Raw genomic sequence first — 12,574 nt, 5'->3', positions numbered from 1 at the left:
TGTTTTTTGGAATGTGGGAGGAAACCAGAGTACCCGGAGAAAGCCCACGCAATCGCAATGGAATCGAACCCTGGTCCTCCTTGCTGTGACGTCTGCGCGCTAACCACTCGACCGTCGTGCCGCCTGTGTAATAATAATGAGGTGTAATAATTTATACTTATTTTACTTTGATTTGTATACAAGCTACATGCTATTTTTTAATGACTTGCATGTTGCATGGAATTGAGCAAATATAACCGTATGATGTTTCCTGAGGGCCGCACGGTGAAGAAGTGGTTTGCATTTATAGGCCACACAGTCAGGAGATTGGGAAGAACTGGGTTCGATTCTCATGTGTGCTTGGGTTTTCTCCTCTCACATTCCAAAAAACACACGTTAGCTAGGAGACCAGGGTTCAATTCCACCCTCGGCCATCTCTGTGTGGAGTTTGCATGTTCTCCCCATGCATGCGTGGGTTTTCTCCGGGTACTCCGGTTTCCTCCCACATTCCAAAAACATGCTAGGTTAATTGGTGACTCTAAATTGTCCATAGGTATGAATGATTCTGGGATAGTGAGTCAGCACGTTAGTGAGGATAAGTGGCATAGAAAATGGCCGGATGGATGTTCTTGATGTAAATCAGGCGTGTCCATCAGTTTTTTTTTTCGTTGAAACTGAAAAAAAACCCCATCAAAAATAGAAAATCTGCAGTCATTTTGCAAGCCAAAATATTAAGAAAAGGAAGTACAGAAAGTAACAAAATGATGACATTACAGAACAACAATGAAACCCCCCCAAATATTTTGATAACCAGAAAGGGTGACAAGCTGCTCGCGACCAACAGGAAGTGAAACCTCGAGGGCCACAAAAAGTCGAGTTTAAGGACTCAACACATACAATATACGCCTCATTTGCAAAAAGCAACTTCCTGAGAATCCGTTCTGAGAATGTTCAGTTCATAGCAGGTGATGACCCTCACAAGTTAAATTCCACATGAAGATGGTGAGCCACTTGAAGTTGCTTCTGCTGATTTGCGTCCATACAGGTAACTAAACTCACTTTTGTTGTACTCGTCGTACTGCGACTATACTAATACTTTGCAGATGCATTTTATGTGCTTCAGTCAGGGAAATTAGCAGTTTATCCATCGTGGGCCAAACTGGTGAGAACATCACTCTTCCATGCAAGTACAACATTCATAAAAATGGACTTTTGTCGACTTGCTGGGGCCGAGGAGCTATACCGTACTCAGGATGCAGCAACCTGATCATCAGCAGCGATGGGTTAAAGGTCAGAGGAAAAAGAAACAGGTATAAGCTACTTGGTCCGTTGAAGTCTGGAGATGTTTCTTTGACGATCCTGAATGCAACAAAGTTGGACAGCGGGGTGTACGGCTGCAGGGTGGAGATCCCTGGTTTATGGAATGATGATACACATTCCATCATGCTGACCATAAAGGAAGGTGAGAAACACTCGAATGCAGCACAACTTATTGAATGAATAATGTGTTAAGGGACAGCGAAACATCTGTGCTGTTAGTCTGGGTCACTTGAACACGGTGGTACACGTATAACGAGATGTTTAACCACCGAATAATGAGAAATAATGACAAAAGAATAGGAATATGTTTGCAGAGTGATACGAAAAATAAATTTAAAGCTAGTATTGAGTATTGGGGCTAGTATTTTGCATGTCAATGTCCATGACTTGTGCTTCCAGCTCCTCAAATGACCACCACCACTATAAAGACAGACGCGTCGACAGCAAAAATGGCAGCCAGTATTACAGCAGGTAAGTCAAACACATGCATGAGAAATATAAATATGATGTGCCAGCCTGACAAGACAAAACCGATACAGCTGAGCGTCTGTTTTCACTTCCTTCTCTGCAGTTGATACGACCTCAACAGAAAGCCTTCAAACTTCCTCCTTATACAACATAAAAACAGAAACCAAGGTTAGATATTTACTGTATGTTTCCACAAATCCTTTATATAGTAAAGTCTGTATCTACTCATGCAATCTATGTAAATGCATAAATGCAGGTGGGCTAACAACACTGCCCTGAGGTACACCACCACAGAAATTAAGTGTTTTTGTTACAACCACACGCTCTTTTTTTTTGTATTTTCATTCAGAAAGGCGTCAGAGTGGCTACGGTTCTGATGGGTGTCCTTTTCGGGCTGATCCTTTTGACTACGGTCATTGTCGTCACCTTCATAGGTAGGTCAGTCCGCCATGGTGCCATGTTTTGTTAAATCTAGAACAACGACAAAAGTAAGGTACGTGACAATCTGACATTTTTGAGCTTTGTGATTTGTGATTTGACAAACCCTTAACATTTCATTACAAAGAATTTCAAGTTAATTCCTTTGATGAACTCATTTTTCTATATTCTTCTGCAGGCCAACGTCGGAAACGGCGCATTAAAATGTAAGTTTCACATTTTGCTGGCCCTAACCCAAAACAACCCACATAGTCAGGAAAGTTTCAATAATCATAAAGCGATGCCGTACATAAACCAAGACTAAATGCTGTTCAGCAAGGTGACTCACTTATATGCACGTTTAAACTAAAGCTCTGCATTTCCTTTGGCGACAAATCATGACTCATTCAGACGTGTGTCGTCTTCACACTCACATTCTGTAGGGACATGTCGTCAGTATCAACAGACGCCCCCATAACGCTGCAACTGGCATGCAAAGGTGAAAAAGCCCAAAACCACAAAGTTCAACTTTTGTTTGCAAAGAGATGCTCACCTCAGTATAACTGAAATTGGGCCCTTCAAGGTGCTCGAGCACGACTGTCCAATTGGTCTGTGAAAAAAAGGGGGACCACGCCCACTTCAGCAAGACCAGGAAGTCAGCACTATAAGGATTATGAGACATGTCTCCACACAATTGAAGCGGGAAGCATTACTCCTGTGCAATACTATGTGTATATTTTGGATATCTTGTATATATCTTGTATATATCTTGTTAAATTGTCTTTTTTACTCTACTTTTATATACTTTTTTTTAAAAAACTTGACTACTGCACTGAAAGGAGAAGCTCTCCAATCTCGTTGTACATCTTGTATAATGACAATAAAGCCCATTCCATTCCATTACTAAATTATACATATTGGAAAGTAAGAGAAACAGCACAATCTGCTGGATGTGGTTAGGAACTACAACCAATTTGGCTCAGTAGGCATATAAATATGTCTTTCAGCCGCCAGCAGCACCCACCGGTTGCCGATTCCATGCGGCTCAGCTCTACATCGTCTCTGCATCGCCACAATCACGTTTCAGCGGTGGAGAACATCTACCAGATGGATGGAGATGGAGGAGAATATGACTACTTGCCCTGACAGTCCCATCATCTCCGTCTTTGCACCATGCGTCCAATTCTGACTGACAGGCATCATCAAAACATAAATTAGTATAAAAAAGCTATTATTTAATTTGAGCAACATAAGCATCGACACCTTACCGATATTTTTGTGTTAGTAAGTGTCGTTTGTTCGTTTACTGGCTGTAGTGTTTTAAAGAGTTTTAAAATAAACACAATTTGCAGTGAATGCTTGGACATGTTAGACATGTTGGGGTCTAAGAGAAGAAATTTGATTTTAAAAAATGCTCAGATTTTATCTGGTTGTTTAAATTGTCAAGTGTCCACAAAATCCAACCCATGATTATTATAATCAATGGGGTCTTTGAATTTGGTGTTTTCCTTGTTTTTGCGTGTTCTAACACTCCGATCCACGGGGGGGCGCTGTTGTGCTCCCCGTTGAAACACAACAGAAGAAGCTCAACCAACAACCACGTGTGTTTTGCCCAGTTCTATAGCGGACACAGTTAGCATACATTCCAGCAAGTGCCAATTAATTTAAGCGAACTTTACAAAACTATCGATTATTTATTTGTGTATCCGACAATGACGAAGGTTAAGAAGGCCAAAAGTGACGCGGAGGAAGCCTCACCCGAGAAGTCTTACCAGGAATTGTTGGCTAACCAGAACGCCATCGCTCAGCCACTAGCCTCCAAGAAGCTCAGCAAGAAACTTTACAAATGTGTCAAAAAGGGTACGTAATTGTCGTTTAACACGCACATGTGTTCATTTGATGCATCTTACTCTAGTCCTTGTGGATTACACGCCCCGATTCCGTCTTGAGTAATAGCTAGCATCTGAATGTGAAATGGTGGCTAGGCTACATCACGTTTGCAACCGGTTTTTGAAAGATTGCATGCAAATGACTGAGTTGATCTTTCGGTCACTTCAGCTTCCAAATTGAAGAACATCCGCAGAGGAGTGAAGGAAGTTCAAAAGTTTATCAACAAAGGAGAGAACGGGTGAGTCCTCCAGGTTAATTATCTCTATATTCCAACATAATAGCTATGCATTACACATGGCAACAAAATAATAACAAACTGTCTATGGGAGGTTCTATTTCAGGGCTACTAAACCACATTGTTCCAAGTAATTTGTCAAATACCATATACTGTATATGAAATCTGTCAGTAATTTGCTGCAGTTTTTAAAAATATACTATAAAAACACTAGTCCAAGATCCTTTACAGTATATGCAAAGGAGCTCTGCTTCATGTAGGGATCTAGACAAAGAACCACTATTATGAAAAATGTTTAATTGAAGTTGTGGGCCAGACTGCCCTTTCTGATTTAGACCGGTGGCCCCCAGTTGAGTAACGCTGTTAACTGTCATTCAGTGCGTTTACATGTGTGTGTATTGCAGCATTGTGATACTAGCAGGCGACACACTACCCATTGAGGTCTACTGCCACTTGCCAGTCATGTGTGAGGACAGAAACCTGCCGTACGCGTACATCCCCTCTAAAGTGGTGAGTTATTATACATACACTGTGCCTCTCTTATCCTAAGCCAATCTTGTACAAATATTAATCTTGTTGTGTCCTGGCAGGATTTGGGCGCATCTGCAGGCTCTAAGAGGCCCACCTGCGTGATCATGATCAAACCCCACGCTGACTATCAGGAGGCGTACGATGAGTGCATGGATGAAGTGTCCAACTTGCCCAAACCACTCTGAGCTCATCAGGGAGCAGCTCTTGTTTGGCCAAATCCGAGTAATTGGTTTTAAATACAAAAGGACAATTAATTTTACATGTGCTTCATTGTTTTATTCTCTATTTTGTACAGTACAAATATAACATGGAGCAATATGTATGTTGTTTTTTTTAACTTCTTTTCAAAATGTATTGAGTAAACGAGCTGGGTTTTCTTTGAATAGTTTTGATCCTTGCTTAAAAAAAGTTATAGAGCTTTTTAAATGCTTTTCTTTTGTTGCTGAATAAAGAAATACCTAACTGTGGCTCCATTTAGTGCTTTCCACCACAAGAGGGCAGCAGAGTATCTACCATTAGTTACTCACTGTAACGCAGCACCTCTAATAAAAATACATTTAGAAACATTAATACATGAGTTGGGTTTACCCTAGCAACAATAATCCACAGTTTTTAATGATAGTACTCAAAAAACATTTTCGTACTGTGGTCACAGATAAACAATTACGAAAAAGTGTAAAATTAAGTGATTTTGACATGACCCTCGCCAGTTTTCTGACCCGACGCCATTTTGTTTTTGACGTCACCACCAGGGACCACATTATAAGGCGGCCATGAACTAGCGATATTCACAACATTTTACAATAAGGTACACGGAAATACAGTAGGTACTTATTAACTAATGAAGTAATAAGGAACGAACGACTAAGGCACATACATTTAAAGTACAGAGGAACTCATTAAGAACTAATGAGGAAGTAAGGCACGTACATGTTGAGTAGTTACTCGGGAACTGAAAGACGTGTACCTTGTGAGTGACTCGGTTTTTTTAACATCTCCCAGCAGATGGTGGCAGGTTAAATTGAAATAAACGTAAACGGTACCGCTGATTGTGCTGCTCCGCCTCTCCTGCGAGAGCCTGTCTGGGCTTGTTGTCTTATAATCTGTCTTGGCTGAGAGCTTCATAAACTCCTGTCAACTCACAGCCCGGAGGCGACAGGAAATTTCCACATACTGACACATGCTGTGATCAGGAGAATTCCACCAAAGGAGAAAGAAATTATCATTGCGCATGCGTGTAACTTTCTCAGGTTTGACAATGTGGTTGCCTGAGTACCTGTAGTATACGTTACATATTCTACATCAGGGGTCTCAAACTCAATTTACTTGGGGGCCACTGGAGCTCAAACAGAAAAAATGAATAAACTTTGCTTTGGTTTCGATTTTCTACAAGAAAAGCTTAAATATGTTTTTTTATTTTTCTACACAAAATCAGATGAAAAATAAATAAACAAATCAAGAATAAAGAAAATCAATCAGTAATAAATAAATAAATATAATAATAATAATAAAATGGCAAATAATAAAAAAATTAAGAAACCACATATAGTTGGTGGGTAGACAAATTATTTTTTTCAGATTAAAATGAACAAAGCATTATTAGAGCCCTGTAGATATGACAAAACACGACTATAGTCACATTTATACTCTTTTTATTTACAACATATTGCGCAACTGCAGGGTCTTGAGACACATGCTAACTCGCAAACTAGCTAGCGGCCTAAACGGTAGCCTTCAAGTTATTTCCTTTAAACTTAAATAGCCAAAAACTTACCACTTCCACACGGATAGGGAGGATAACTATTAACAGTTATTTAACCTTTAACATGAACATTAATCAAACGTAATATTTTTTTCTGAATACATGATACCATACAGCATCCATATCAAACTTGCGGGGGCCGCACTAACATTAAACTTTCATATCAAGGCGGGGGCCTCAAACTAGTGTCCTGCGGGGCACATTTGGCCTGCGGGCCACGTGTTTGAGACCCCTGTTCTACATAGTTGTCAATAATATTATCTCCACTGTTGCTATTTTGCCATAATCATAGCAGAAAATGACATTTCTAATAAATTTTAAGATCCCAACAAAATCTCTAAATAACACATTTTATCCAAGAGGAGACTGAGGGCAGCATGAACACAGCGCTGCAGCAAAGTAGAGATTACGGAGCATCCAGAGCTACAGTAAGCTAACATTAGTATGTGTGTTTATTGTTTCCATTTCTAGGTTTGACAACAAATCTGCTCCACCAATCAGGGACCGGCAGTGGTTACGTCATTCATATGGTATCTTGGAAGCCCAACTGACCAGGTATTAGAAACAAGTTCCTGCTTTCGTCAGTAGTAAAAGTGTAACTAGTGAGTAGAGATGTGTGAAAAGAGTTAAACCACAAAGCAATATCACTCTAGGACCGAGTAAAACTAATCGTCAGGGAAGTGTGACACAGAGCAGGTGTCTTATCTGAGTGGAAAAACTCCAGGTGAGGCACCCTGATGTACACGTAGGACTAATGGAGACAGCTCTCGCAAGGTAGAGAGGGGTGGGGAGGGGGGGGGGGGGGCTCTTCAGTTAGTGGTTGGGTTTCATATTAACGGGCACCAGAGGAAACATAGGGGTCATTGCCATTAGAGCTGTCAGAATACCAGCATGATGACATGATACTCCCACTATGGCAACACTCACACAGTCCATCACTAATGAACCTTTGACCTTCAAGTTCTTGCAGGCCTGAAAGTCTTACAACATGTCTGTAAAAATGTTTTACACTGAAATGTCCGCTTTATTTGCTGCTAATTTTTTTTATCGCGCTTTGAACTGATATAGCTGTTTTTTCTCTGGTGGAACAGTGTCAGGAGGTCTACGGTCACGTTCCAGGGAATTGTGTGGGGCTGTTCGGTTTTCGACACTGAAGAAGATGACTTTAGTGGTTTTAGTCCAGAAGGAGGAGGATGAGGACGGCAATGACGGCAACTTTTCTGGTGAGCTATAGTTTAACTAGCTATATTATATTACACACACTGTAGCTCTCTCCACGACGACAGACACAGGTCGGTTCTTTGAAACGGGCGTTTAATATATGAGCGTGTTTCTCATACATCCATGCCTTCACGCCGTGAGAACTGCATTCAACCGGATACAAACGGTACATGTCACAAAATGATCCCGTCATATCAAATATATGCAAATGAAACTTAATATCATAAAACTAATTAACAAATTAAAATATATACCTCGTTGGCTGCTGGTCGTGAAAAGAAGTCCTTAAAGTCTTGGAAATCCGTATGACTGTTAGCTTCCCACTTAGACAATACATGCAATTCCACCCTCGGCCATCTCTGTCATGTTCTTCCGCGTGCATGCATGGGTTTTCTCCGGGTACTCCGGTTTCCTCCAACATTCCAAAAACATGCTAGGTTAATTAGCGACTCCAAATTGTCCATAGGTATGAATGTGAGTGTGAATGGTTGTTTGTCTATATGTGCCCTGTGATTGGCTGGCCACCAGTCCAGGGTGTACCCCGCCTCTCGCTCGAAGACAGCTGGGATAGGCTCCAGCACCCCCGCAACCCTCGTGAGGATAAGCGGTAGAAAATGAATGAATGAATGAATGTTCAGAAGAAAGCATAGATACAGGTAATCCAGAAATTATGGTACATCGAACTCATCTACAAATGTGGCTCTAAAAAACTGCTCTAAATGTCCCTGAAGTGGTACCAAAATGTTTCCCTTTTCCTTTCAGCGAGGATCAAATAATTAACTCACATTAAAGTACTTTAGCTTTTTCTTTAGCTTTTTTTTTGCAACGCTTATTCCACAAAGGAGGATCAGCCCTTAAAAAATAAACTCTGTAAATCAGAGGCCATCACTCATTATAAAAGCTAATGCAGGGCTTCTTTATACACTTACATAACATTTTTACACTTAAACATCACCTGTACCGTTAAAACAATTTTCATGATGGCCATAGTTTTGCATCACAGAATGGTTTGCGTTTTACCTCAAAGCCCCCCCCCCCCAAAAAAAAACCTTCAAAAGTTGGTTCATGAAGTACAATAAGCCCGAAAAACATACATTAAACTAAACCAGTCGTGTTGCTTTCATCGTGGGAGGTTACTGCAAGTCTCGACAACTCAAACGTGTGTTAGTGACATTATGCAAATGTACAAATAAGCCTGCCAGCAGTCAGGCTGGCGGTTAGTGAGTCGACCACACGTGTCGCCGTGCTCCATCGGCCCTGCGCTGGCTCATTTATTTCGAGTCACTTTCACTGTTTGAGGAACAATTTGCTCCTTTGAAAAAAAGCTGTATATTTTAAATTATACATACAGTACTAACACACAAACTAATTAAAGTGTGTAATGTGTTTATGATACCAATTCCTCACAACAATGGGGGTAGATTACAGGGTTCATTGGAATTTAACTGATTCTTGCCCTTAAGTATAATTTCAAGATGTTCCACACAGGCTATGCTTTAGAGTAGTCGGTGTCCAGCTTGTATAGCAGTGTAGATTGAAGTACTGAGCAGTACTAACATAGCACTGAACTGAAATTAACTGAGTTTTAATGTGGGCCACAAATCTGAGCCCCTGAAGGGTCTCTCTAGGCGCGGCGTAGGAGTGGAAACAAACGGCACACTCTCCCCTACTGTGTTGTAAACAATGGTCGTCTCTTGGCGGTATTGATCGGCTGATTGTATCAGCTCGTCTGCGTGTGCCGGCTGTTGACAGACACATGCGCATCAATGGCCGACGTGATGACTAAACACATGGCGCGGAGACAAATGCACACAGAAGGGAGGCCCATACCAACACACACAAAAAGAGTGTGATGTGGATTCGTAGAGCTACTATCACTTTCATGACCGCTGACCATGCCCTGCAGTATCTTGGTGTTGTTAAGAGACGAGCATTCGGCATTCAGTACTACTTTCTGCCTCACATTTCAGCAATTAATACTGTAAAAAGTAAACCTGGATGTACTTTAGAGTCCAGATTAGTTAGCCTCGAATTTATATATTCTAAACCTACGTTTTCAAACAGAAGAAGGACAAAGTAAGAAAACTAAACTTACCACTTCCACACAAAATGGGAGGAGAACTTTTGACTTCTGACCGCTTAGTGACTTCATTCATTCATTCATTCATTTTATACCGCTTTTTCCTCATGAGGGTCTCTACGAATCCACATCGGACTGGTCGCCAGCCAATCATAGGACACATATAGACAAACAACCATTCACACTCACATTCATACCTATGGACAATTTGGAGTCGCTAATTAACCTAGCATGTTTTTGGAACGTGGGAGGAAACCGGAGTACCCGCATGCACGCGGGAGAACATGCAAACTCCACACAGAGATACCCGAGGGTGGAATTGAACCATGGTCTCCTAGCTGTGAGGTCTGCGCGCTAACCACTCGATCGCCGTGCCGTGCCGCCCCGCTTAGTGAATTTCAAAATGTTTTGACAAATAATAGTCCATAGTCGACCACGAAAAGAGAGATAATTTATGAATTCTCAGTCGAACGTGGTGGTGGTAGCGTGGTGTTCTGAGGCTGCACGAGTGCTGCCAGTACTGGGGGGCTGTGCTTCATTGAGGTAAAAAATGAATTCCAACATCGACTGTGAGATTATGAAACACAGCATGACGGGCCGCAGGCTTTGCAAACACGATGGAGGGGCCAAGTTTCCTCCAGACCTGAACCCAACTGAGCCCCTTTGGTGCATTCTCAAGTGGGCTTAACATCCACCAGCTCCACCAAGTTGTGCTCCTCTGATGAATTACATACCCAAGAGGATTAAGGCAGTACTAGATAACAATATATACCATATAAATATTTACAACTGGGACGTGTTCGCTGTGAGGTTTACTAACTGGGGTTGCGAGTTGTGTTATTTCCAGTGGTATTTGAAGTATTCCTTTTCATCATCGGTATAAGCAGCACCGACATGTAGCAATTTTCTGTCTTGTGAGGTAGCGTCAGAGCTGTATCATACAGCTTCTAAGTAAGTAAGGAAACGGCCTTAAGGTCTCACGCCCCCCCCCCCCCCAACGTGAAATGTTGCTGCCCAAGAAGTTTTGTATACGTTGCACCAGATGCTGGCGCTGACTTGATGTAAGAATGTGATTGTGTGATATTGCGTGGCTGTGAGACAGAACAATATTCAAAATATGGCAGAATGTTTTATATAATTGTTTATTCTGTTTTTATTAGTTATTCTAATGTCTATTGTCTAATATCTATTTAGCATATTCACTCCTTTTATATATATACACAAAATAGAGCCCATTTCAGAAAAAAAACACATGATTCAATTTATGTTCTTTTTTATTGCAAACACAAAATAATGTTAAAAATGTAAGAAAAATAATAAATAGAAAGATTTACACAGTGAGGTCAGTGCCAACGCAACCAAATTAGAGTTGACTTTAAACAATCAGAGTCTCTGCTGAAGAGCCAGTGAGTCGAGGGGCAGCTCCTCCCCCAAGAGGAGATGCTGAAAGGAGCTTGCTGATTGCTGCTGCTCCTCCTGGAGCTCCAGGAGAGGAGAACACGCCGTGTGCAGGTCAGTGTAAATCAACGAAGGAGAGAAGTGAGGAGGAGTTGATTGTGAAGAAGGGAAGAAAGTAGCAGGAGGAGGAGGAGACGAAGAAGAGCTGCAGGTGTCCCACTGCGGTACCACAGCGCCTGGCGAATAAGTGGAGACAAATCCCTGAGGAAGAGGAGGCGGAGGAAGCAGGGAGGACACGTCTGGTACGTGCATGTACATGGAAGGCTGTGGGGGAGGAGGAGGAGATAGGGAGGCTTGCAGGTTAGACAGGAAGCTGTCATCTGAGAAAGCAGGAAGTTCCAAGCTGCTGCCGCAATGCATGCTGGGACATTTAGGGCTGGATTCTGAGGAGGACGAGGAGGAATCCGACGAGGAGCTGGAACGTTTCTTGGAGCCGCTCATGTTGTGCGCCTTCCTTTTTCTCTTGCGGCAGAAGTTACCGTTGTCAAACATCTTGTCACAGTTTGGGTCCAGCGTCCAGAAGTTTCCTTTACCTGTAAGGTGGAATGGAGAGTTAGAGAGGTGGAGTGTAGCCCCCTGCTGGGTGCAAACATTACCAAAACAAATGCCATTAGCATCGGCTCCACTAACAACAGGAATGAAGTGGGGAATTTTGTCTCACCAGGGTTGTCGTCGTCCCGGGGAACTTTCTGAAAGCAGTCATTGAGCGACAAGTTGTGGCGGATGGAGTTCTGCCAGCCCACCTTGTTGCGGCTGTAGAAGGGAAAGTTCTCTGAGACGTACTTATAGATCTGGCTCAGCGTCAGCCGCTGCTCAGGTGCGCTCTGAATCGCCATGGCGATGAGAGCGGAGTAGGAGTAAGGCGGGCGGGCAAGGCCCATCAAACCTCCTGGGGCGAACCAGGGCGCAGCCGGGAGAAAAGCTCTCTGAAGGCCGAAGTGCTGAAGAGGAGCTCCACAGGAGGGGTGGCCGGGCTCTCCAGTAACCCCGCAGGGGAGGCCTGTATCTGGGTTACCGTAGTTGAAAAATGCCTCGCTGAGGTGTGGAGATGGGAGCCACGGTGATGATGACTGGCTGGGCTCAGGTGGAGGTGGAGGGCTGTACAGGCTTAGAGGATCCAGACCCAGGAGAGATAGCTCCTGCTGGGGGAGTCCGCATGGAGGGGAGGGCAAGCCCAGCTGAGGGACGAAGGACGCCATAATGATGCAATGTT

General features: G+C 42.6%; 3 protein-coding genes across 3 annotated transcripts; 2 read left to right on the top strand and 1 right to left on the bottom strand.

Moving 5' to 3' along the window:
• The first annotated feature begins 892 nt into the window (after positions 1-892).
• LOC131138022 (uncharacterized) lies at positions 893-3,637 on the top strand. Its single transcript, XM_058086563.2, has 7 exons — positions 893-1,024; positions 1,103-1,441; positions 1,699-1,770; positions 1,871-1,935; positions 2,117-2,201; positions 2,384-2,411; positions 3,192-3,637. The coding sequence occupies exons 1-7, from the start codon at positions 973-975 to the stop codon at positions 3,328-3,330; spliced, it is 780 nt and encodes a 259-aa protein (XP_057942546.2). The 5' UTR covers positions 893-972; the 3' UTR covers positions 3,331-3,637.
• A 51-nt stretch (positions 3,638-3,688) lies between these two features.
• On the top strand, positions 3,689-5,307 carry nhp2 (NHP2 ribonucleoprotein homolog (yeast)). Its single transcript, XM_058086567.2, has 4 exons — positions 3,689-4,044; positions 4,243-4,312; positions 4,714-4,819; positions 4,900-5,307. The coding sequence occupies exons 1-4, from the start codon at positions 3,897-3,899 to the stop codon at positions 5,023-5,025; spliced, it is 450 nt and encodes a 149-aa protein (XP_057942550.2). The 5' UTR covers positions 3,689-3,896; the 3' UTR covers positions 5,026-5,307.
• Positions 5,308-11,286: 5,979 nt separating this feature from the next.
• Positions 11,287-12,560, bottom strand: LOC131138346 (forkhead box protein I3-A). Its single transcript, XM_058087184.2, has 2 exons — positions 12,023-12,560; positions 11,287-11,894 (listed from the first exon to the last, which is right to left on the bottom strand). Exons 1-2 carry the CDS (start codon positions 12,558-12,560, stop codon positions 11,287-11,289), a joined length of 1,146 nt encoding a protein of 381 aa, XP_057943167.2.
• Between the last annotated feature and the right edge of the window lie 14 nt (positions 12,561-12,574).

The sequence above is a fragment of the Doryrhamphus excisus genome, linkage group LG21, assembly GCF_037039965.1.
Source record: "Doryrhamphus excisus strain RoL-2023G ecotype Guam linkage group LG21, RoL_Dexc_Guam_v1.1, whole genome shotgun sequence".
In the NCBI taxonomy this organism is placed as follows: Eukaryota; Metazoa; Chordata; class Actinopteri; order Syngnathiformes; family Syngnathidae; genus Doryrhamphus; species Doryrhamphus excisus.
The sequence above is the reverse complement of the archived record's forward strand: the minus strand, read 5'-3'. Positions and strand labels throughout refer to the sequence as shown.

What these genes read in the sequence shown, in the direction of transcription:
- LOC131138022 (XM_058086563.2), top strand. Translation starts at nt 973, where the DNA reads ATGAAGATGGTGAGCCACTTGAAGTTGCTTCTGCTGATTTGCGTCCAT. An exon ending in CATGCTGACCATAAAGGAAG is followed by an intron (nt 1,442 to 1,698) that starts GTGAGAAACACT and finishes TTGTGCTTCCAG; the next exon opens with CTCCTCAAATGACCACCACC. An exon ending in GGCAGCCAGTATTACAGCAG is followed by an intron (nt 1,771 to 1,870) that starts GTAAGTCAAACA and finishes CCTTCTCTGCAG; the next exon opens with TTGATACGACCTCAACAGAA.
- LOC131138346 (XM_058087184.2), bottom strand. Translation starts at nt 12,560, where the DNA reads ATGGCGTCCTTCGTCCCTCAGCTGGGCTTGCCCTCCCCTCCATGCGGA. An exon ending in CCGGGACGACGACAACCCTG is followed by an intron (nt 11,895 to 12,022) that starts GTGAGACAAAAT and finishes TCCACCTTACAG; the next exon opens with GTAAAGGAAACTTCTGGACG.
- nhp2 (XM_058086567.2), top strand. Translation starts at nt 3,897, where the DNA reads ATGACGAAGGTTAAGAAGGCCAAAAGTGACGCGGAGGAAGCCTCACCC. An exon ending in TTACAAATGTGTCAAAAAGG is followed by an intron (nt 4,045 to 4,242) that starts GTACGTAATTGT and finishes CGGTCACTTCAG; the next exon opens with CTTCCAAATTGAAGAACATC. An exon ending in CGTACATCCCCTCTAAAGTG is followed by an intron (nt 4,820 to 4,899) that starts GTGAGTTATTAT and finishes GTGTCCTGGCAG; the next exon opens with GATTTGGGCGCATCTGCAGG.